The sequence below is a fragment of the Eurypyga helias genome, unplaced genomic scaffold, assembly GCF_000690775.1.
Source record: "Eurypyga helias isolate BGI_N326 unplaced genomic scaffold, ASM69077v1 scaffold17257, whole genome shotgun sequence".
Classification (NCBI taxonomy): domain Eukaryota; kingdom Metazoa; phylum Chordata; class Aves; order Eurypygiformes; family Eurypygidae; genus Eurypyga; species Eurypyga helias.
Genome location: NW_010263829.1, coordinates 14,933 through 40,245, shown reverse-complemented (window position 1 = coordinate 40,245; position 25,313 = coordinate 14,933). Strand labels below are relative to the sequence as shown.

Genomic DNA, 25,313 nt, shown 5'->3' with positions numbered 1-25,313 from the left:
TCACCTTGCTTACAGAAGCCCTGTCTTTGCCTCCTGTCTGCTGGTTTTTAAATTCTGTCTAGCCCACCTCTTTCTAATTCCCCATTTCTCTCTATTCAGAGAAAAGCGCTTTGGAATTTTTAAATGGATTTGCCCCAGTTTGGAAGGGAGGGAAAAAAAAAGTCAGAACTTCCCTTACAACGGCTCATCCTAATCTTACCACTCTCTAGCTGGGCTTCTTGGTGTTTGTGCTTGTTAATAATAAGACTAAATGTTAAAACATTACTAGAGAAGTTTACTACTAAAATTAGAATTTGATTTAATGAAAAACAAAGGATTAACATACTCTGATGGTTGTATGGGTAAGTAATGCATATATGTCTGTGTAAAATTGTTAAGAATGTTTGTTGTTTATGAATGCAAGAGGATACTTTTCAGAACTTCTTGATTAATAACCTACTCTTCGTTTTACAGCATACACAGCTCAGGCAGATGAGAAGACAGTCTCCGGTGCTCCTACAGACACTAATGCCAGAGCCGTATTGGTTTGCAATGGACCTTTAGAACATTATGACTTTCTGATAAAGCAAGAAGAGCTGAGGAATGATGAGCAACAAAGGAGGGTTGTGCAACACCTGCAGAAGTTGCACGAGAGCCTTAAAGGCTACAGCATCAGTTCAAAAAATCTCCTCTCAAAGGTGAGGTTTATAATGATAGTTATTTTTTTTGCATTTATATTTGCTCATAAGGATGTGCTTAATGTACATAAAAATCTGGAATTAACACGAGTCGTATTTTTTGCAGCTGGGTCTTTACAGATAAGTCACTGTGTTTGGATCCCTCTTCTTTTTTTTGGTTTGTAAAATTCTAGTGGTGCTCTGGAAGTAACCAAATTAAATATTACTGAAATAATTCAGTTAACCAAAATCAAACCAGAATTTCCTGTGTCCACTGTCTGCCTTTCCAAAAATGTCATTTGACTATAGGAGAAAGGGAACTAGAGCAGGTTTTATTTCTCAAGCGCTGGTGTAACCTATGTGTGTTTGGGTTGCTCATACTGAACATTGGCATTTTGTGTTCAAACAGACCTTCCATGAATATAAGTGAAATTAGCCAGCAGAGTCTAAATAATTTAGCTTTGCTAAACGTTACAATATAGAGCAGGCATGGTTTAAAAAAAAAAAAAAAGTCCATTCTTTCCAGTGGTGTTAGTCTCCAGGTGAGGTAAGAAAAGAAGGAAGACTCTGATCTGCACCCCAGTTGCCTTTTTGGGGGCATCACAGCTCCTTTTCAAAGTATTAACAAAAATTCAGACATACCCCAGTTGCACAGCACCTTAGCAACCATAGTGCCTTAGCATTAGTAATGCTAATATCCTGCTGTTGCAGCTCTGTAACTTTTCCCTGGAGCTGTTGACACTGTTTTCCACAGCCTCTGTGGCAGTATTTTTTTCACGTCTTGTTCTCATGCTGTTATTTTCAGATTGTTGCTCTCGTGGCCTTGCACCCGCGAATCTTGATAGCATTGTTATGGCAGGTTCTCATGGAAGCAACTAGAACTGGTGTGAGAATCCCCCCTTGGCTTTCCTTGCTTCTTGTTTTGTAGATCTGAGTTTATATCCCAGCAAAGTAGATAAGACATTTAATTACTTGGTAAATGTTAGGCAATCATAGATGTGCACGGAAGCTGAACAACCAGTGAATATGCTTCGTTTGCACTTGATTAACATACTCCAGTCAGCACAAATAGTCATAAGCATGGTGAGGGGAAACAACAAGAACAGGGTGTTTGTCTGAGTGGTGATAAAGTGTAACGCTGAGAAAAAAATCACGGCAAAATATTCGTTGCCAGCATTATCTTCACTTTCCCTGCCTGCACTGGAGCGACACCTCCCTACCCCCTAAGAGGAAGATGTCTGGAAGCTGTCACTGCTCTTCCCAGCCAGCCACTGAGTGTTTTCCTTTTTCTCTCTTTCTCTTGAACCATTTCTGGTTTTTTTTTTCATCAGCAGTAACTTTCACATTTGCAGTCAGTGTATGCCATCACCTGCAGACCTTGCTAATAAATCTCCATGTCAGCCTTTCTCAGCATCCTTTATGCGACACACATGAATCTAAATATCTAACTCTATTGAACATATTACCTAACCATATACTTCCCGTTACAAGCCCAAATTCTCCTCTTGCCTGGCACAAATACTGTATTTTGCAGGGCAAGACTAAATGATAGAGCAGGAGATCAGGGGAGCCAAAGCCCACAGGGCTCAGGTGCCTCTAAATGACGTGCTGTCCTCTGCCCTTTAGGCAACAAATGACAAGGTACTGCTCTAAGGCTATTGCAGAGTATGTTAGCTTTGAGACATGAAAAACCCAGAGGAGAGAATGTTGGTATGAGAACAGGCATTATACCTGTAAATGGCCTGTGTTACAGCTAATGTGCCTGTTTGACACAGGCAAGTGTAGCAGGGTGCAGAATGCTGGGCCACATGCTTGCCTATCAGACTGGCTCCAACATCCCTTGAAGGCTTTAAACTCATGGAGATCGTCTATTTGCTAATCATATGCTTGACTGGAAATGCTGTACTTGTCTTCCTGCCTCATGATGAAAGGAAGCGGTCTAAACACCTAGGAAGGAGTTCTTTTCCTTACTGAGATACAGTGAGAAGAAACCTGAATAGGAAATAATTCCATGGAGCAGAAGTTAGGCACTCTGGAAGGAAAAAACCCCTGAGGGGGTAGTGAAGTACAGGAAGCAAGGTGTTAAGGCAGGACTTCTCCTAGAGGGGAGTGAGGGTGTCTTTGGAAGTTCTGTTCTGGAAGCAGTTGACCCTTTATAGATCCCTTCCAACTTGAGATATTCTATAACCCAGCTTTAAACAGGGGTTTGGCTGCATGATCCCTTGAAGTCCTGCTTACCTAAGTTGTTGAATGATTCTAACTCTGATGGGAGTTGGAGCCAAGCAATGGTTAGGGGTATGTTTTTACCTGCTCTTGCTGGTGGGTCAGCTCATCACATTATTTACCTTTTTACTTCTGGGATTTATTTAATTAAAATCAGTAAAAACAGTGTAAAAATTATAGATGAAGTCTGAAACCTGTATGTTTATGGTATTTTAAAACACTTATTTATACTGTATGTGGGTGTGTGCCTGTGGATCCATGTTGTCTTGATTCCTTTTGTAGGCAAATGAGTCTAAACCAGCCTCCTGATTCGATTTGGGCAAGTACCAAATAAAAAAAAATAGAAATTTCCTTTTTCAAAAAATGGTTATTGCTTATCTCTGTTATCCAAAGCAACATGGCAGTGTGCCTGAATGAGAACTAGTTTTGCGTAAGTGTAAGGAGATCAATCTGGGTTCAGCTTGCTGGGCTGTTTCTGTAAGGGTAATCTAGCAGGCCAGAGTTTTGTATCTTCAGGGTGCTCGATGTGAAAAGTGTTTTTTGTTTTTTTTTTTTAATCTGTCTGGACTTTTTGAGCTTTGGTGCTGAGCATGTAATTTTTTAAATCGCCCGTCTCAAAATTCTCTTTAGACACTGTACCTGGACGGTATAAGAGGCAGTAACTCAAAAGGAGGCCAGTTATTTGGCTCGCCCTTACATTATAGCGTGGACATACTGCCAGACTTATATTAATTTTTATTCTTTAGAAAAAATGTTATGATGAAGGTGTTGGTCTTAAGTCAAACCTGAGGATCAGTAGGCAAGAGCATTTTGATCTTTCCTGGTAAACTGTTTTGGACATTTGGATATTCTGTTCTAAAAGTGCTGCCTTTGAGAATAGTTTTGAGAGCTGACTTTTGTGTTCACTGTAGTGCCCTGAATCATTAGAGTTGTTAGAGCAGGTGTCTTGTAATGGCTTTGTAGATCAAGCATTATGTGGGTTTGTTATTTACTGCTTCTTTGATTGAGAAGCATGAATAGGGAAGAAAGGTTCTATTGCAGAGAACAAATACTAATCTTACTCTATTTAGGAAATTGTGATGCTACTTTGTCCCTATAACTAATCCCAGTAAAGCCAGCCCGACTGACACTTTCTTAAAAGCAACAAGTCAAATGCCATTTTTTAGGTTGAGAATGTGGTTTTCACTACTTCCTTTAAAGCACACCTCTCTTTCATTTAACATTGCTTCAATTCCATGCTTTAATTTTAAAACAGCTCTTAAAAAATTGTTGCATGGCTTGCTGATGCCTGGGAACTAATGCCACAGTCAGTGAGAAGCCGCTGTAGAACTACATGCTATTGGGATAAATGTTGTTGCAGTTTGAGTTTTTTCTTCTACAGCTTGATATCTCTGTGGAAATGTTCAGATTGATAACCAGGTTGAGCACTTTGGTGCAGTGCCATGCATCAAAACTCCAGAAAGGAGATCAGTGAGGTTTTTGTTACATCCTGCTAGCTTGTGTAATTGACTCAAGTCGCGATTCATGATGGAGAAGAAGTCATCGCAACATCTTTGTTTCTTTTCTGCTATCTTTGAGTAACTTATTAGCCGGTTCAGAGCTCCTTTTGGGATAAAATTCTAGTGCAGGCCTGGTTTTGTTTCAGCCAAGTTGTAATCGACATCCTTAATGAAGGTTTTCCCCAGAATGAGAGTCACAGCTGTGAAGAGGTAGTTGGTAAGATCATAGCCATCGAGGACGGCACCAGCTGCAGACAGTGGCATCGCATCCTTGTCTGCGTCAGTCAGGGGGTTCTCAAAGTAAGCAAAATAGATCTTTTTCTAGGATGGACTTTCAGGGTAGAAATGCTGTTGCAGATTCGGTTCAGATTTGAAGAGAAGAATCATAGAATGGTTTGGGTTGGAAAGAACCTTAAAGACCATCTAGTTCCAACCCCCCTGCCATGGGCAGGGACACCTTCCACTAGACCAGGTTGCTCAAAGCCTCATCCAGCCTGGCCTTGAACACTTCCAGGGATGGGGCATCCACAGCTTCTCTGGGCAACCTGTTCCAGTGCCTCACCACCCTCTCCAGGAAGAATTTCTTCCTGATATCTAATCTAAACCTCCCCACTTTCAATTTAAAGTAGTTTCAATTTAAGTAGTTCACATAACTGGTAGAAGACTTCTCCAGGAAGTACTAAAGAAACAGGGCACAGGTAAATCCTGTATTTGTGAATAGCTCATTGATGCTCTGTTGGTACCTTGTAACTTTGAATATACTATGAATTAAAAGATAAATCTTTATACTATAGACATTAGCAATTATTTTTATGATAAAGCAATTGGCATTGGTTTTGCTTGATGTTTTGTACTTAATGGGTTTTAATAGATGTAAATGAAACCAGTTGATGTATTTTAAATTGCTTAAGGACTTTTTGGAAATAAGTCAAACACTTCAATCAGTTAACACATAATAGTTTGACTTTCTGCATTTTCAGGAGCTTTCTAGCAACTTGACTATCCTACTTTTAGTATGAAATCTCTTGTGTCGAAAAGAATCTACTGGAAGCTTTTCAGAAATATAAAATAGGGGTGAATGGCATTCAACCATGCTAATTTTTTCTGGCTCTGTCAGTTAAAGAGAATCTGCTTGAAAGGCTGCAGTGAAGAAAAGGGGGGTGGGAGTGGTGAGAGAGAGAGAGAGCAAGCCTCCCTCTATCAGCCTCTTCCGTAGTCTGATATTCCTTATTGTATAGCCCGATTTCTTCTGTGATCAAATTGCAGAAGCCTTTTCTAAAATAACAGTTATTCCAGGAATAGAAACGTCTTGCAATTCGAACCATTATAAGAATGGTCTGCTTTGTTGTTAGTTTTGTTCTTCATTTTTCACTTTTTATCTAAATAGTTTTATTCGCTAAAAAGATGGTAAAAGTAGGATTAGGGATCAAATATTTGTATCAGACACAGTAAACATTTCAGTGTTTATCTGAGAGACTTGCATTACCTCACAGGCCAAAGCTTTCTGAAATCAGTAGGTGGGGGACATGTGACACCAGCCATTTCCTTTATGGTAATAGAACTATGCATTTTTTGATGATGTAGGGGTTTTTTTGGGCAACAGCTTTGAATGAATTTGAGGGGAAAAAACAATTAGTCATGCTGCAAACCAAGTTGGCTTCTGTTTTTCAGAATTATTACTCAAATTTGAACAAGGGCTTTGATCTTCAACTTGGTGAAAGCATGGCCTTGTACGTTGAGATATTTTGAGATCCTCTGAATTGAAGTTCAAGGCCGTAAGGGTTTGCATAGACGTTTCAGATCGCTAGCTTTTCAAAATAATACCAACTGGGACATCTTAAGGGTTGTTGAGTTGCTGTACTAATGACTTGAAATAAGCTCAATTATAAGTGAGGTCATGTTTTGAAAAGAGGTATGAACAATAGTAAACACCATTCAAGGCCTTGAAAATGTCTTCAGCTACAACAGCAACCAAAAAGGAGGTCTGAAGGAGTGGGAGAAAGAGGCAGTTTTGTTAGTGTTTAAAAGAAGATCTGCTGTTGGGAGATTCTGCTCATGAATTTTGGGTATTTTAATTAACCACCATAGTATTGACGTGTATTTTTACCTAAAAGTTTCTCAGAACAGTGTATAAATATTCCCAGGACATGAGTTGCTTACTTCTAGTGTCTGAAGGCAGGGAGTATGGGAGAAGGTGTTAAGATGTTGCATGTAATTAAAGATATTTAAGAAAGAATAGGAAGTTGTCAGAGTGAAGGAGATGTTTTGATCAATATAATTCCTTAGGCAAGATAGGATATTGAATGGTTAAAGTGAAGTTTAAGCAAAAAACTAAAATCTGATGGAGTAGAAGTATGTTATGGGAATTAAGAAACTGGGAGGATTTAAGGGGTTTGGCACATTTGTGGGGATGCCCTCATTTGACAGGATCTGGTGAGCGTTCAAAATACACATTTAAAGATTCCTAAATTGTCCCCTTCAAACTCAGATGTTGTGCTTCCCTTAATATCTTTGGGTTTGTACATTTTAAATATTAGCTGTGACATCCTTGGACCTTTGCACTGTTGCAAAAGCAAATTTGTTGTCAATCAATTGAACATGATTCTACTGAGACCCCAAATGTACATCAGGATAATACGGACATGAGAGAGAAGGAGGAGGTTGGTCATTTAGTTTGTCTTCCTACATCCCCCACTTTTCTTCCTTTCCTCCCTGAAATAAAACAAGAATACCTTTATTTTAGGGTAACTGGAGGGTCTTCTGCATTAGGTCTCCCTTGTCCATGCAGGGTGAGTTTCAGTAGAACAATTTTGCTCGGAAGTAAAATATTTCCTTCAAATTTCTTCAGTTGCTCAAAGAGGGTAAGGATTTTTCTGGCATCTGATTTGCTTTTCGAGATTATCAACTTGCGCAGATGTGTTTAGAATATCCACAGTATCCGTGCTTTTTTTTTTTATTTCTTCAAAGCAGTTAGATATTACTCAAAAATTGCTCTTCACAAAAAACTAATTCCATTTTTTAAATGAACCAGAAGTTGATTTAGACTTTTATGGAGCCCAAGCTGTTATATTTGTTTCCTTTAGCCAAAACCCCCTTTTTCTGCAGTATGTTTTCTAGAAATGGTAAGTATTGGAGTGAGAACAAAATACGCCTAAAAAGATGAACATCAAAATGGTAAAATGTAATTAATAAATGCTTTGCAATGAAAAACAGTATAAAAATGTAGGCATTGCTGCTTTTCCTGGTTAGGTAACCTTTACAAAGACAGGTAAAGCAGTACTCTAAACATTGATTTGTTTTTCTAGCTTTGTGTCATTCCTCGTGAAACTGCACATCACATCAATACAGCCTTTTTATGTAATAAATTTAATGTGGTAGTCTTTTGTCTTGTTAAAATCACTGTTGTTAATCTCAAATTAAACCCAAATAAATTCCTATTAATGTCTCTCTCATTCGGATTTTTTTCCATTTCTCCTGTGTAACTTCGAGCATCAGTAGCTTTAATGAGTGCCTGCTCTTAAAAAGTACACACTGCAAAATGCTCGTCAATTAAATTGTCTTGCAGTGCTCTCAAAGCACTAGCAAATAGTTGCAGCCTTGTCTGTTAATGGAATGGTTTCAGAACATCTGAAACCCTGTTCAACCACAGACTGATGATACAAATTTTTTATTATCCTATTAATATAGCCCTAAATTAAATCTAAAAGTGGGTCTTATATAAGAACTATGCTTGCATATTTTCTGAATAAACTGGTACTATAGACCTGAGACATTATCTGTCTACCTTCTGGTCATATATTTTCTTTCATATTTAATTAGTGTTTTGCTACTGACTCCCCCATTTCTTTAACATGGCACTGTATTTTGAAAAGTGCTTTAGATTCAAGTTGTTCAGCAATTACCCAGCTCCAAAAGAGACCACAGGGTTGCAATTTTAATTTTCCTCTGTTTTGGCTCAGCTCATAGAACTCTGAAAGTGGAGCACTTTTAAATAACCAAATACTCTTCTGCAGTGTATTTTGTGGATGTCAATTGAGTTTCATGGATTTTATGAGAATTTTGTTACGATGTCTGGTTTCTTAGTAACTCTTTCTTTTTATAATTATACTTGGAAGTGGCTATGCACCATACCGGGGAGCAGCAGGGGGAACTCTTTGAATTGAAAGTTTTTGTTACTGCAAGATTTTCCATAAAAATGTATATTTGAGTAAAATAGAATAAAGCATCAGGTGTCACAACATATATCCTGAGTAATATTAAGAGATTAAAAATTGTTAAGCAGTATTCATTCAAGATAAACATAAGTCACTTCAGAAAATTATTAATAAAAGGCATATTTTGAAAATCACCTTGTATGTATATATATACACACACATATGCACACATACACACTTGTATATAGGTACATATTTTTACTGTGACTACACTGGTTTTAGACATGTTTAAACCAGAGATGATTCTGCATTTAAGAATCAGAAGTGGAGAGAAAGGGGAACTACACTGGCTTTTTTGCAATACTGATTTTCTAAATCCTAATGGTTTATATCTTAAGCAGAGCTGCTTTAATAGATAGATAGTGCATATATCTATAATTATTATAATACTGCTTAATTTTCTATCCTTTTCCCTAGGACTGTTTGTTCAAAGGGTTTAATGAGGAAAAGGATTTGTTTTGATGATGGATTGGGAAACATTTAATCATTTTATATGTGTGCTGATAAAATGGCATGTGTGCTAGAACTGGGAATGGGGATATTTTCACAATGATCTAAAAAAAAAAAAAAATCCCTAAACCCTGCATGTGTGTTTTGCCTCATTTATGGAATTTGCACAAATACAGCATTAAGATTGCTTACCAAGTCTGAGCTAATGATTTATTCAAGATTACTCTTTACTAGCTAGTGCTACTTTGGTGGTTAAGCGTAGGTACTTTCTTACTTTACCATAGCAACGTGCTTGCTTTTATTTTACCCCATATTCGTATTTTTTCTTTTTCTCTTGATTTGCAGCTCTTCGCAAAAAACAAACCTCCAAAAGGTCTTTACGTCTATGGAGATGTTGGTAAGTTTCAGTTGCATCAATTCCAATGGAATTTTCTCTAAATGCATGTTTATTAAAATTCTGAAGTGTCTACAAACTTTATGTTTATATAGCATTATTGCTTTAATGGATTTTCCAGAATTGGTTTTCTTCCATGTTATGTTGCTGTTCAGTACAATTCTGGAAGCTTTTGGATTGGACTGTATTACCATGTGTTGTTACTTTCACTCGCTAATATTTAAGAATGCAATTTAAGAAATTGGGAAGTAATTGAAGGGAACAAAGAGGGAATTTATATATTTTAGGTGCAACAATGCAGCATGAAAACCTAATTGCTTTTCAAAAGCAAATAGTAAGGATGTTTTCAGGATGCATATGGAGTGATTTGTGCAACCTTTGGGCTATCTCTGTATGGATCAAAATTAAAAAAATAAAATAATAGACGCAGTTGTTCCAAGTAATTGAACACAGAATGTAACTGTTCTTCACAAACTGTCTGGTCTTGTACTTATTCTGTGGAAGAGTATAGTTTCATTAGTTGAACGCTAATGAAGAATCATTACTGTAATCCGTACATACTGTTCTTAAATTAACTACCTGTTGGGTGTTTTGTTTTGTTTTTTATTTGAAGGCACAGGAAAGACAATGGTGATGGACATCTTCTATTCTCACTTAGAAGTAGAAAAGAAAAAGAGAGTCCATTTTCATGGCTTCATGCTAGATGTACACCAGAGTAAGTGCAGACACAGGTATTTACAAATGTTTATTAAATACGTTATCTGCAAAAAAAAAAAAAGCATCTGGTTTTAAATTCTGGGACCTTAAAGTACTGCAAAATTGTTAAATAATGCTGTAATTTACAAGTATTGTGACAGCTGCACTTTTCTTGGAGGCTTTCATCAGTGTAAACTTCTTGCACTTTTAGTGCCCTTCTTTTCTATCATCGTTGTGTTACTGTTGAGATTTTCTGTATCCATTTCTTGTCATTTGTGTTTAATCTTAAAAAAAAAAAAAAGGGTAACTCCTTACTGTAGGATATTTTTTCTGAATGCTTGTTTATAGTCAGATGGAATACAGTCCATGAGACAGTAAAGTATGACTGTAATAATATTACTTTGTGCCAGCATCATCATCTGTACATTTCAGAATACACCTGTGTTGATATGTCCGAGTTCTTTTAACTAAATGCATTGTAAACATACTCTCAGAGCGTGCAGTACACAGAGCTGTGCCATGGATTTGTAAACACCGTCAGGGTTTTTCATACTCAGAGAGAAGGTTAAGACAGAAAATGCCAAATTGCAAAGTGAAACTGAAATGGTCATGAATTGGAGCAAGATAAAACTGTCATTTATATCCATTTTTAAAAGATAAAGTACAGGTGCATAGCATCCAAGGGTTCTTTGATTCTCGTTTTACGTATTTCTAGACAAGCAAATATGAATGGCAGAATCTGTCAGCTTTTAATCGTTGCCTGGATGTGGTTGAAAACCGTTTTGAAATTGGATTAAATTAGAAGCTTTCTTATTTTTACCTGGTGGGGTTACTTTTTATTTGGTAGCTAAATAATTTTGATCTCCCTGTCTTAGAAAAAGAAGCAAGAAACATTTGTTCTTTTCTGTTTTATCAACTCAGGAATACATCGCCTAAAGCAGAGCTTGCCGAAAAGAAAGGCAGGGTTTATGGCCAAATCATATGACCCAATTGCACCAGTAGCAGAGGAAATAAGCGAAGAGGCTGCTCTCCTATGTTTTGATGAATTTCAGGTAAGGAGTCACAGGTAACTCCTTCATTTGGAGGGAAACTTCATAAAATTACGTTTAATCTTAAACTATGACACTTGTTACTGCTAATATGGTATTTGAATCACTGGCTGTTAGCGAACTGTAGGAGTTGAAGTGGAGAAGTAATTTCACTTTTTTGAAGATGATATTTTGTTTTGGGGTTCCCCCCTGCCAGGAGCTAAGATGCAAGTTGGTGGTGTAAGTCCCCTTACAGTGCTTTCATTTACCAGTCTAGTTACTGGTCATACAAGGGGGCATTAGAGTCTGAGAGGCTCATGGGTGCTTCAGGACAGGGACCATCATCCTGTACTGAGTCAGTCGCCTGATACTCGCTTGGCACGCCTGGTGTTTGCTGTAGTTCATATAGTGCTTCAAGATCACCTCAGTGTGATTAACGACATGGAAATAACGTGTCAAATACAACGTAAATTCTTTCCTAGAGTTACTGCAGCCTTTGGCATGGCAGTGCCAGATTATATCAATGTTACTAACATTTTAAGAAACTTTTGCTGAATTAAATGTGAAAATTGAAAATAAAATCACAAAATGATCTTTGCCCAAGCTAACTTGGTTGTTTCGTTTGTTTTACACAGCTTATGAATTTTGCTATAAGGGCATGTAACAAATTAAAGTGTAGAATTGCTTTATCAAAATATTGAGGAGAAAGGCTAGAGGTATGTAGCAGCTATAATCAGCTGAGATTTTTTTTTTTTTTTAATTCGGAGAGAAAATGCAGAGCCAAATAACACCAGATCTGTGTTAGTTCTCAAATGACCAACAGTAAAAGAATTCTCTACTAACTGTAAATTGTGTTATGCTCTTAAATTAATACATTACTGATATGGATAGAGCAATTTATCTCTCCTAGCTATTATTCTACAAGCCTGTGTACCTGAGAAAATAACTGATTTATGGTAAGCCCTCATGAAGGAGATTTTTGTAGTTGTAAAGTAGTAGAAGCTCTTGTTTTCAGTTATTCTTGCGTTTTTTGACAAGGGATAGATCTGTGGTTTCAGAATTTGTGGGGTCACTGCAGTTGCTGCTGCTTGATCATTTAAATTGTGCTTTACCTAGTGAATATGAATGCTGGACTTCCAAAACTTGCAGTATAAAAATCTAAATCCAGAGACAGTTGTATTTACACTGTGAAGATGTGGGAAGGTTTGGAGAGGGCAGGCGGAAGTGTTAACTGTGGTGACATCAAACGCTCAAACGGTAGAAAGAGGCATCTTTGCTGTACCATGTGCTAGCGTCAACGTGTGCTTTTCTGTATAAATGCCCACCACTTTCATACCTTGGTGTTGCGGTGCTTCCAAATTGTCAGTCATTGTTTCCACACTGGAAGGGGAGAGACTGGTTTTTTGGTTTCCGAATTGATTGCCTGCTCCCCCTGCTGACTTGCTTGAGGTACATCAGTCACTTGAGTTGTAGAAATCACCTGGTTTTGTAGGTGCATCGCAGGTGGGAAATTAATACAAGAACTGTGCTTTAAAATGTGTATCAAAGTCTTTGCATTATTAGGTGAACTTAAAAAATCCGCTCGTTCTGGATGTACTAATGTTCTAAATTCTCAGATTTCTTAACAGCTGGATTTCTTGACTGATTTTCTGTAGCATGGAACGCTACACAGGCTTTGCCTACTGAAGAGGACTGCCAGCTTTCTGATATTTTGCAGAAGGCACTAAATTTGGGATGAGAAACCTTCAACTTAAATAGTCATGAAGTAGTGCAGTAGCTGGAAGCGTAGCTCACGTGATGACAGAATTAATATTGATAACAGGGAGCTGTACCTAATTCAGGTTGTTTGCAGTTCACTTCCTCAGTGGAGATAATGGGTAGATGCGCTGCAATCTCTCACTCATACTGAAAGAATTGCTGGATTGAAATGAAACTGGAAAGAGCTGGAGACTCGGAACATATGCTGCTCTGACTTGGAGACACAACTACTCTCTGGTTTGACAGACAGAAACACAAGTTGGGTTTATGCTACTTTGGCAAAGTGCCTGTATGTGGAAGATACACCAGGAAACTCTTGAGATTTGCTTGAAACGCTTAGAATCATACAATCTTGCAGGTTGGAAAAGACCTTTAAGATCGGCAAGTCCAACCATCAGCCTAACACTGCTAATACCACCACTGAACCGTGTCCCTAAGCACCTCCTCCACGTCTCATAAATGCCTCCGGGGATGATGACACAACCACTTCCCTGGGCAGGCCGTTCCAATGCCTGATAATCCTTGAAAGCAACTTCAGGTTCCTTTCAAATACTCGTTGGGGAAAAAAGGAGAATAAGCTGAAATTACTTATTTATCTTAACATCAGACACATGGGCGAGTGATATTATAACAGGGACAGCAAAAAGTGTTGTAAATGCTCATTTTTCAGAGGAAACCGAATGCAGAACTTCGAAGGACAGAAGCACTGCTGAGGTTGCAGTCTTCTTGCAAAGCCTAGGGAACTGTCAAACAAGGGGAGAGTTGACTCAGTGATGTAGAAAAAAGTAGTTTTGTGTGTTCCAAAATATTGTTGTATTAAAAAAAAAAATTATTGTGTCTTAAAGGTTTCTTTTTACAAATATTGTGTGCTAGCCGTGACCTTAAGTGATGGCACTAAGCTGCTGAGTTTGTCCATTCTAAAGCAGGTTTCTTGTCAGCATTTTTCTGAGCCACAGGCTCTCAGGTTATTAAAGCATTTCTACTTCTTACTGATCTTTGTCATACAGTTTACTATAAATATTTTTTTTTTTAATTAATGGAAAAATCTAAAAATTTGTCCTCGTTTTGAAGAAAAACCCTAGACTCGAGCCATTTGTACTTAGAATTTTGATGTTCCAGAACACAGAGGTTGGCCAATAAAAAAAGACTAGTCATTGTTTAGTGATCAAATAACTATACACAGGTAATTAGAAGCTCTAATTTTGGTGTGACTGTAACCGATGTTAGTAATGACAATGAAAACGGAATCCCTACTTCTTGGTAAGCAGTGTTAGTCTTTATATATACCATTGGTACCACTTGGACTTATAGCAAACTACAATTTAGTAAGTTTTTATTAACCTGAATGCTATTAAAAGCTTCTAATAAAAATTAGGCTCTTATTTTTGTGCTAATACTAATTACTGATAATACATGCTTATGTTTGTCATTCATTACGTGGAACTGTACCAATCAGCAGATGACTGAGTCTCAGGCACTTACACATGTAAATTAACTATTAGTCTAGTGTTTTTTCTTTTTTTTTTCTTTTTTATGTGAGTCATAATGGAAAGCAGCACTAGGTCATAAAAATCTTTTCTCTTAAATGCTAATGAAATTTCTCCATTCTCCATTAGCGGGCTCTCCTTACTGGTAATTTGTAGCCTTTGCTTTTGTTCCTTGTTGCAATGAATGCTGGATACAGTAAAAACCATGAGAAATTACAGTACTTTAGCTGCTGTCTTCTACTTGCTTTACCTTGTAGAAATTTTCTGCCTGTCCTAAGCTGTATTAGATAAAAGGAGCTCATATTTGCATTCTGATTCTCAGAATGGCTCTTGCCTTTTGACAGAAGTTTCAATAGGGTGGGTGTGTTTTTGTTTTGTGTTTTGTTTTTTTTTGTAATGGTGTTGGATTCTGACTTTCGCATCAGATTCCGGTTCACATTAATAAGACAATGTTATCAATTGTTTTCTTTTATATTATCTTTCCCTTCCACTCTGTTTTCTAAAGGTAGCATGCCTTAAAGTATTTTTAAATACAAAGGTTTGCATCAAAATGATTTATATAATACTTTTCTAAAATATATTATATTTACTTTGTGATACAAGAAATTCACCTACCCCTAAAATGCACATCATACTGATTCCTTGTGTGTATTGTTTTTTAGGAACAGGGAAAGTTCCTAAACTTTAGTGTTCAGAAGAAATAAATTATTGATAGGAGGGTGCATAAGCAGATATATTAGACATGTGGTACAATAGTGAATTACTGCATGCTTTTTGGAACAGTGGATGTTAGTGATCAGAGAGGTGCAGATCTGAGGGTGTGTTACTGATGGTGTAGAAGTTTGGCTTTAGAAAAGGAAAAACATTTCTAGGTTAATGCATTCCATAGAACTTAGTAGAAGAAATACTTGGAAGAAGGAAACTGGTGTTTACGTATGGTTCCTTATGAACACTATTGCTTCCAAAGTAGCTGCCTAGAGAAGTCTTTTACTGTCTATAGTGTAGACTTAATATGTCAGGGTTTTTTTTGCTGCCCAGAAATGTAATTTAGAAATGAGGGAATGATGGGGAGTGGTGGGGTGGTGGAGTAGGGAAAAAATCCTACTGGTTAAAGTCATTCTGTAGATGTATTACTACTATCACAACATACACATCTACATGGGCAAAGCGTAGCAATCTGCCAATCTCTTGTGTGATGAGTGCCCATTCCTCTCGGCACATCACCACTTTTCTGTTTACTCAGAATTTGGGTCTGCTTTGGTAAGTCCAAATGCAACAAGTCACTATGTAATAATCAAAGGGAAAGCAGGAGGAACAAGTGTAATGACAATAAATTTGCTATACTTACTAGGATTGCTGATCAAACGGGTGAACTCCTGTGCAATAGAAATTGCTGTTGTAACAATGGGGGCTTTTTGTTTGCAAAAAAATGGTTACCTTTTTTTTTCCCATTTGTATACAGTGGATTCTGTTCTGTGCTCCTCTTATTTGTTGGTACTGTAAAGCAGTTTAGTTAAGCTACACTTAGATATTTAAAGAAATTTTACTTTATGGCTTCTTCTTTTTTAGTCTTTATTTTTTTCTCTCCAGTATCACTTGTCCCACCCATTTTTATTTTTTTGTGAGTGTTTTGTGCCTGAAGGTTAGAAGAGGCTGACTGTGCTGGAAGTGACTGCGTGCCTTTTGATTATTCATGGACAGTAATAGAAGGCACTTAAAAAGAACAATGAAATTGCTTATTTTTGTGATGGGCCATCTGTTGAATTGTTTTTTGCAACAATCAGACAATAGTATCTATGTCATATCATTCTATTTTCAACAGCAGCTGATTATGTATAGTTGGCTACTTGTCTTTATTTCTGAAGTCCCATGACCATTTAAATTCACCTCTGCAAACCTTTGCCTCAAAGGTAATAGAAATGTAAAACAGCCAGTGTATATTTTCTGTCTTCTGGGTTGTTTTTTTTTTTTTTCCATGTTGTTTGTAATTAATTAGGCCTCTTAAATGTTTAGGTCTGTCTTCTGTGTCTCCCACCTGTAGTTTTATAATAGAAGTTAACATGGAATCATTTAACAATTGGTAAAGAAATGGTGGAGTTCGGCAATAAAGAGTGGGCAAGTTTGGAAGACAGTGGTACATTCACTGCTTATTAATTATCCCTTTTATGGTTTGGAGTTTTTTTCTCACCAGGCAATAATTAGAATCTTTCTCCGTGGCTTTAGCTAACAAGCATTTTTCCTAGCTGTAAAGCCACTTGCAGAGCTATTGCGGCAGAAGCTGAAAGCAAGATAAAACAAATGCGTTGTCTTCTGCAGGTCACTGACATTGCTGATGCCATGATTCTGAAACAGCTTTTTGAAAATCTGTTCCAAAATGGAGTTGTCGTTGTGGCAACATCTAACAGGCCACCAGAAGGTAAAAGCAAGCATGTTATTAGTATTATCCAAATACAGTGAATCTCTGTATCTTACAAGGTATTAAAATCATATAGTATTTAATACTAATAAACTCCACAGTCTTCAAGAATCTGAGTTATTTCAATTTGTCCCCTGTTTTTTTCATGTTCTTAAGGAAGAAAGGTTTTTCACTGAGTCTTAACTCCTCTCTTCTGTCAAACTCAAGGTGTTCCTCCCCCTCCATGCCCCCCTCAAATCCTTTTGTGTATTCTGATCTTCTCTATCCAAACCAGTGGGGGAATATCTGGGAACAGGGGAGTTGAGGAATGAAATATTGTCTCTGTTTTAGATGTATTCTAGGATAGGAAAAGATCATATTCTGCAGAAGAGCAAGGAAATGAGAGTACATTTCTTCCTGGTTTGATCCACTGGCTCAAAAGAGAACCCCTTATCAAGATGCCATTCTCAGCTTGGTTTGAGATCACTCGTTAGGAATTGCTTAGGGGGAGAGTTGTTTCCATTTCTAAGAATATTTTTAGATAGAGAATGGCTAGCTAGGTAGATCCTTCTGCAAAGCCATCAATTGTGTGTGAGTTTTAGCCAAGCAGTAATTGTAATTTTTTGTAGAGGAGAACAATGCTTGTTGTAGCCCAGCATTAGCACTTATTTAATGTGTGACTAATGAAGTTCTGTCAAAAAACAAAGTGCAACTTTTATGACACTTCAGATTAATTAATTTCAAATGTCTGCAAAAAAAATACTGAAGTTATAGTATTAACTGTAACTACCAGCTAATTTTTCTACCCAAATTAATTGAGTAAAAGAAAATCACTAAAGATTTGCAATACATCTTTTTTTTTTTTTTTTTAAGGTAGCGAGAGAAGAAAACACTCACATGTTTTTACTAGAAGGGGAAATAATTTCCCGTTAGTATATTTTCCGTGTTTGAGCAAAGAAGGTGAAATTGTCACTACTGTAGTGGAATTAGCTACAGATAAACTGGATGCTGGTGCCTTACTCAGTTGGGAGCCATCCTTGCGTTTTTTGAAACTACTCTTCAGTAGTTCAGGACAGATTTTTGTCGTAAGTTGGGTTGTATCTAACATCTTAAATTGAGATGTCAATTTGTAACTGTTATCGTTGTTTGGGGTTTTTTTAATACCTATTAAATCACTGTGTCAGCCTGAAAGACATCCACTTGTCCTAGCTACCCAACAGCAAACAACAGCATCTCCAAGACTGAGCTGGGTGGCAGTCCAGATGTTGGTCAATGCCCGTCTCTTCTTCCCTTCTCACTATTCCTGTGTGCTTGTGGTGTGTTGCTGAAATCCTCCCACAGGAAAGAGTTGGGTTAGCGCAATATGCTGCATCAGGGTTTATGACTGAATTGAGAGATTCGTTTCTGGTGGATAGAAAGGGGAAAAGTGGCTTTTTCATTAGAGAGCAGATGTACCCAGCTGCTGACTGTTAGTGATACACTTAACCATGTTAAACCCCTGCCTTAGGGAAATATGAAGGGAAATACTCAGGTGCAGTGTTTGAGGAATGCTGGCTTCATTTCGCCACCAAAATTACTGTTTATTTTTCTCATCGTCACAAAACAGAGACATCATACAAAGCTCACAGCCTCATTGACTAGAAGAACTAGCAGAAGTAGCTGTGTTCGTAGTACTGTTACATATTCATTAATTTTTGCAAGTAAATATGCAGTTGGTTGCTGCTTTAACAAATGTCTGGCTATCGTGTTTTGCAGAGTTATGAATGAGAATGATACATGGTTTTATACAACTTTGTTAGTAATTGGAGTGTGGAATCACCTTCACTGATAATTTTCCTAAAAGCTTCTGTTTGCATATACAATTCTGTGAAAACTGTTTATAGGTGTCCTGTTGATTTCTCATGCATTCTATTATTTTCTATCCACCATGAGGTGCTGACAGAGCATAAAAGCTCTAGCCTAGTTGTAGCCTTCAGGCATTCTGGGGAATATAGGAATTTTGGTGACATCTCTGCCAGATCTCTGCATTCTCTTACTTATTCCTCCTGTCAGTCATAGGTGCTGTACTGTCTTTTTATAAGGCTTCCTAATATTAATAAAAAAGCACAGCCCATCATATAGTTTAAGCAATAGCATTTTCAAAGAACAAGTCGTTCTGTTATGAGCATGTTTGGCAGTCTGATAGTTTCCAGAGAAGACAATTCTATGCGGTAAAAAATACAGACATAAATGAGGAATAAATTGCTGCTTTGCAGTTTGTTTTTATAATTTGTCTTTTCTTTGAATGCAGGTTTGCATTCTGTTACATAACATTCTAATTTTTTTTTTCTTTTAAAAAAAATTCAATTGTATTTTTAGCAACTTTTCCTAAGTTTATGTTTTTGGGTGTTTGTTTGTTTGTTTGTTTGTTTTCCCTTAGGAGTGACCCTTTTACTTGCTTTGGAAAAGGGAGTGTACCTGATACACTTGCTAGAAGGCAAAGGGTACCACAGCACACTGAATATGGATGCTAGTAACTTTGTAAACTCAAATAGCATATTTTTAGTTTACATTGGGCTTTCCCATCTGCGAAATACTTGGGGCTTAGCAGTTGCATAGTTTTGGCCTTGTAATCATACCAATATATACCCAGTCTTACAAATTCTTTTTTATATCCTTAATTAAAAATGGATGTTGGTCGTCTTCTGCTAAAATCAGTTACATGTCTTAGAGATTTAAGTCATCTTTCACTCCCTGCCTTTTTCAGACTTTCTCAGGATGTTCCTTTCTTCCTTAAGAATGTATTGAATTTTCATACAGCAGAAGAAGAGAAATCAATTTCAGGTCTCCTTTTCTGCTTTTGTTCTTCTGCTCTCTAGCAACACGGAGTTTTATTTGCCAGACTAAAAGACAAGCTGACATTGTTATTAAGACTAAGTAGCAAAATGGTACTGATTTCCTTTCTTTCAGATCTCTATAAAAATGGTCTTCAGAGAGCGAATTTTGTACCATTCATTGCTGTGCTGAAGGTAAGGAGAGTCACTTGTTAAATGCTTTTCAATTCCGCCAGCTGTATTAATAAATTAGAGATTTGTACAGGTTTGCTTTGATACGAGTTTCCAGATAAGATGTATATGCTTTAGCTGTTTGGGGCAATAATAATTGAAGGTAAAGCAAAAAGGGACTCTTCCTCTCTAGAATTAACATGTCTTGAAAGCTGGACAGTTTTAGTATAACACAAAAATCACCTTTTTGATTAAGGTAGCAGTTTTTTTGTTTGTTTGGATAGGACTTTCTTACTGGTGTGTGTATGCCATGTAATATAGTATTTCTCTAACAGTTGCACTACGTTGTACATGTGAACATCTTACATCTATTATGCTACAAAAATTCGGTGTTCCTTTGGTGAAAGGCAAGTAGTGTTTGGTACGTGCCCCTCAGTTACCTTGTTTCTGGGTCTTTCTTGTGTGTAAGTGGTTTTCTGAAAGGGTATTTGTGAGGCTTCACGTCGTTTTGTGGTGTGGCAGTCTGTAAACTTCGTAATTGCTTCATTTAGATTAAGAAACGGAGCATCCTTTCTCAATGTGAATAATACAATCAGTGCTTATTTTAATATTAAAAAGAATGTATGCTGAACTCACACTTTTAAGTCCTGGGCAAATCGCAGATATTTTTAATTCACAAGCTGTGATTGTATCGTTACATTATTGAGGGCTAGAATGCAGCTCCTATGTCCGCCTGGATTGACACGACTTGTAAATTGGAAACAACAGCACTCCCTTACCTCACATCGGTATTGCCGGCATAAATAATGTTAACTATGTCAATATCTAAGGTACAGGTAAGGTAAAGAGTTTAGGCTTAGTGAGAAGAAATTTGGTGTGGCTGAATAGATGCATTGGTTGGCTGTTTCTGTTAAGTTAGTCAGCAGTAAAGCACTTGACAGTGCCTTGGGTTTTTGGTGGGGCATTTTAGAATCAGAAGATTGCTTAATTGCCTAAGAACCTTTGAAAAATCCCATCTAATGTTGACATTTGAGCCATTACCAGGTTTCAAAGTCAATATGCCATTGACGTGAGTGTGGCACTCCCACGTATCTCCAAATGGCTGTGTATAAAGTCAGGGAGGTTACCAGTGAAAGTGGTTCTTACCTGGATGGCTTTAGAAAAGTAGGAAATGTAAAGATAAATGAACAACCTTTTCCACTTCAGATTCTTGGAAAGGGTTTATCCTCTAGCTGGCTGCATTGGATGCAGGAGAGGTCCTGATCATAGAGTGTTTTCAAGAATAGCAGTAGTTTCATATGCATTTGCTTTTTGAAATGCATCATCCATGGCAAATCTTTCTTTTTTGTATATCTTTCATATATATCTTTCCTTGCCTGAATCTTACTTTTCTTCCTTGATAAATGTAAGTCTCTTTCATTTCACTGATGATCAGACTTAAAGGATATCTATCATGTATGCCTATTTGTAGTTTCCTTTTTTCTCTTTTTGGTTAGCTGAAGAAAAAACCAGAAATGTAATTTATGCATACAGAACACCTCTTCAAGACTGGGAAAATAATCTAAATTTTTAGAAGGGACCTTGTGGATAGAACACCGAGAGAAACCCTAAAGGTAGATTGGTTTAGAGCTGTGACAAAGGGTGGAGGAGTTAGAAAAGAAACAAGTAGCAGAACCCAGACTAGAGGTAGACGAGCATTACCATAATAATGAAAGAAGGGAGAAAAAAGGTTTCACTCAACACTCTGTTCACAAGGGCCTTTCTAAAATTCTGGGTTACGTGTGAGCGCTCTTCCCCCTACATCTTTGTGTTTTAACACAGCTCTGAATATATCTGCCTTTAATGTCACTTTGATAAATATTACCAATATAACATGATTCTTTCCCAAAAACATAATGCTGGAGAGGTGGATCAGAGGAAGCTTATCAACAAATGCTTTTCTAACCTTAGTTAGAAAATGTAAGGGTAATGGCAAATTATTGAAAACAATTATTTAAAAAATTCCAAATTACATTTTGAATTCAACACATCAGAAGTAGGCATTAAAAAAATCCACACCAGGATGTATTTTAAACTAAGATTTTAATAAGTGGCCTTTACATTACAAAGGTGTGGGTAGAACTAAATTCATGCTCTGGCCACGGTTTGAGAAACGCAGATTTAGGCCTCCCCAGCATGTGTATGTTCTGTATCATGGCAACCCTGTCTCTTTTCTCATGGCAGTGGTGTTAATGGATGGCTTAGTTTCTGCCTCAACTGTTCATAATTCCATCTGTGGCTTTAGAAAGTGTCAAGATACCATCTTTCAGGGTTTTGCGTGGACATGTAATGGAAAAATATGACATTGGATGCTTGCATATGTGATTTACTGTCTTCTGTACCTTCACCTCATTCCAGGTGCCATGTGTGTCTGTGGTAGTGTCATTCACATCCAACCTGAAAAGATGCTTCACTTGAAATAAATTTCAGGCTGTTTCCATTCCTCATAAATGGAATGCACAGATCCTTGTATACCCTGGTAACTGTTACACAAAAATCTTTTCCTTTTCCTTTAAATGATCAAAAGAAAAGGCTTCTTTCCTAGAGCTAGACTTACCTATGTTCATCCTTGGTTTTTCTTTTATTTTTCTTTTCTTCAGGTTACATAATTCCAGTTTCTGGTTTTGGGTTCCTATTCCTTACAAAGACACCTACAAACTAATTCCTATGGAATAAGCAAAGAGATGAAACAGCGCTGTAGGGAAGATGTAGCTGGACGAGGCTTTGAGCAACCTGGTCTAGTGGAAGGTGTCCCTGCCCATGGCAGGGGGGTTGGAGCTGGATGGTCTTTAAGGTCCCTTCCAACTCAAACTGTTCTGTGATTCTATGTAGTTATCTTGCAAAGTTTGGCTGTATTGCCTTTCAAGGTGGTAGATTACTGGGGACAAGTGATTGCTGAATGCCTGCAGTGGGAGGTGCAACGATAAGTTCCACTTTCTAGGGCCACAGAAAAGCCTCATGTACTAGAGCCGGGGGCCACATAAAAGCCCCAGGTCCGTGTTGCTGTGCAGGCAAGTAAGACTATTGTCAGCTCTTCCTGGCCTGTGTGTCTCCTGCCCAATTCTGAACCTATCCCAGTGTTCTGATCTTTTGAAATCTTAAATAGTTTGAGATGTAATTTTTCAGTGATTCTTTAATCGTGTAACTTAACGGGTAATTTTCACAAAGAGGGAAGAACGCTCAGTTGGTCAGTTTGTTGTTGTGGCTAGAATTCTTTGGGACACAGTGTTCTGTATGGAAGGGCTTAGTTTCTGCAGCAGATGAGAGTGCTACTTCACTCCATGAAATGTTACAAAGATAGAGTTTTACAGAGATAAGTATTAGGAAGGAAAATCTTTTAATTCTGTAATTGCAATTAGATTCAGTCCCTTCTGATTGAGCTGTTAATCTTGCAGCATCTCTTAGTGAGCATTTTAAAGTGCATGGAACTCCTAAGTGATTTTTTTTTAACAAAGGCAGTTCTTGAAAAGAAAAACATTCATTGCTCACAGTTACTTTGGTCAAATGCTTAGAGCAGAAATACTCCAAAAATCGTTACTCTAAACCAATAAGAAGTATACAAAAAACCTAAACATTTTAAAACGGGTTTACAAATAAATATATGTGTCTTCAACCACTTGATGTAAGCCTCTTACTTGAGGCTTTTCAAAAAAAGAGAAAGCATGCTTTAATGTAATGGTTTGGCGGTAATTTTGTCACCATTTTTATTTTTGCAGACATTTAATGAAGACATTTACATCAACCCTTAACTGTTCTGGAATCCTAATCCTAATTCAGTGACTGGTTCAATGCTTCTTTCTCTGGACAATCAGGAAGGAGAGCTCCTCAAATAGTTTTGCTGTGTAGAGTCCATAACTTAAATGAGCAGTTCGGGAGCTTCCAAAGGTTTCCTGGAACTGTAGCGTGAAGTTCTAAAATGTCAAGCTGAATCGAAATACCAAGTGTGTAAATTCAGCATTTTGTCAGGTTTTCTTCATGCAGCAGATGTGCACTGTACTAAATTCTAACTGAAAGCCAGGAAGTTTTAGGGCCTTTCATAGCCTGAGTATATCTTTTAAATGGTAAAATTGTAAAATAAAATGTTTGGCTTTGGCTATTTGCATTTTGCTTTAACTAAGGTGAAAGAACCAACCAGAAACCGGTTGTCAGTAGGACATGAAATTACTGTAAGTTTCCTATAGTGAACTTTTTTTTCTCTTCTGCTATTAGGGACCAAATAATTTTTTATTTTAAAACTGTTTGTTTAAAATGACTCTTAACAGTAAACATCGTACACTCCTCTCAAATGGAAAGAAATATATTTTATATGCTGCACCGTCTCAAAATTGCTTAATGAATATTTATTGACATTCTTGTTTTAATTAAAATATACCTTTTTTTACCAAGCAAAAAATGAAGGAATTTAAAAGTATTTTCAGTAACTTAGTTTGAATATGTGAAAAATACTTGTTTAAAACTTTTAGAGGTGCCCCTAAGGAAATTGTGGGAGTTAGTTTTGCACAAAGGCGTTTGGTAGATATAAAATGTCTTTGATGGTGCACTCGGCTTTTGTCCAACCACCTGTGTGAGAAATGCAGGGATTTGTTGATTGGGGGATCTGCCTCTTCCCTCCCACCCCCCTCCAAAAAAAGTCATCTCCTTGATGAAATTGATTTGTCAGTTTGTTCCAGTCTAATGGTGTGATAGCCCAGCAGCTTTCAGTATGATGAATAGTTAAAACCTGCTTTTGAGGTCAGTGTCAGCCACTTTGACCCCTGTGAACTGTCACCTGAGTCAGAATTGCAGGGATTAGGCCTTTGATATTGTGATGGCTTTGCCTATCAATTGACTTTTTCATTACTGAAGATGTTGGGCCTTTTGTTTCCCTTCTTAGTATGTAACCAAGCAAACTCCTAAGTAGAAGGAGCATTTGTTGTTATTCTCTCTCTCTGCGAGTAATAGACGTGCTCATCTTTTGTGAAGCATACCTAATTAAACATAGAAAAAATTAAAAATAGAAAATACAGCATGATTGCAAGTGGTTTTGTGCTGAGCGTCGGTATCGTTTCTTGATAATTTTAATTTGACAAGTTTGTAAGACTGTTAACTAACAAAATGTATTTAGAAAGCAAGGTGTCAGATTAGGAGTTACCAGCCCTTTCTGCATTCAGCCTTCTAAAGCCTCTGTGTGTGTTAAGTTTCAGCACTAGGATTATTTGAATCCTGTAGTTCAGACCACGTAACTGTTCCAGTATTTTGTAAAGCACCTCTTGCCTTAGTGTGTCCTCTAGATATTAGACTGTCCAGTTTGTTTGCCTTCTACATCTGCCTTACACATGCTTGCTCCGAGACTGTTTAGATGCGGATCAAAACTTTATCTGAGGATAGAATAGTTGCTACGGTAGCTCGGTGTTGTGCTCCCTGCCTTCTCGCTTTCTTCTGATTTTTTTGCTTGATTTGTTTACACCTTGATTAAAGTGAGTAAATCAAAGCATATCATAGATATGGAAG

General features: G+C 37.3%; 1 protein-coding gene across 1 annotated transcript in view; it reads left to right on the top strand.

The window, feature by feature from the left end:
- Positions 1 to 453: 453 nt before the first annotated feature.
- Positions 454 to 25,313, top strand: part of LACE1 (lactation elevated 1) — a gene marked incomplete at both ends in the record, with an annotated part of 38,716 nt that continues 13,856 nt past the window's right edge. The window contains 6 exons of the mRNA XM_010156204.1: positions 454 to 677; positions 9,388 to 9,439; positions 10,050 to 10,151; positions 11,054 to 11,184; positions 16,722 to 16,821; positions 19,750 to 19,808. Coding sequence (XP_010154506.1) covers positions 454 to 677; positions 9,388 to 9,439; positions 10,050 to 10,151; positions 11,054 to 11,184; positions 16,722 to 16,821; positions 19,750 to 19,808 — 668 coding nt within the window. The remainder of the gene's footprint in view (positions 678 to 9,387; positions 9,440 to 10,049; positions 10,152 to 11,053; positions 11,185 to 16,721; positions 16,822 to 19,749; positions 19,809 to 25,313) is intronic.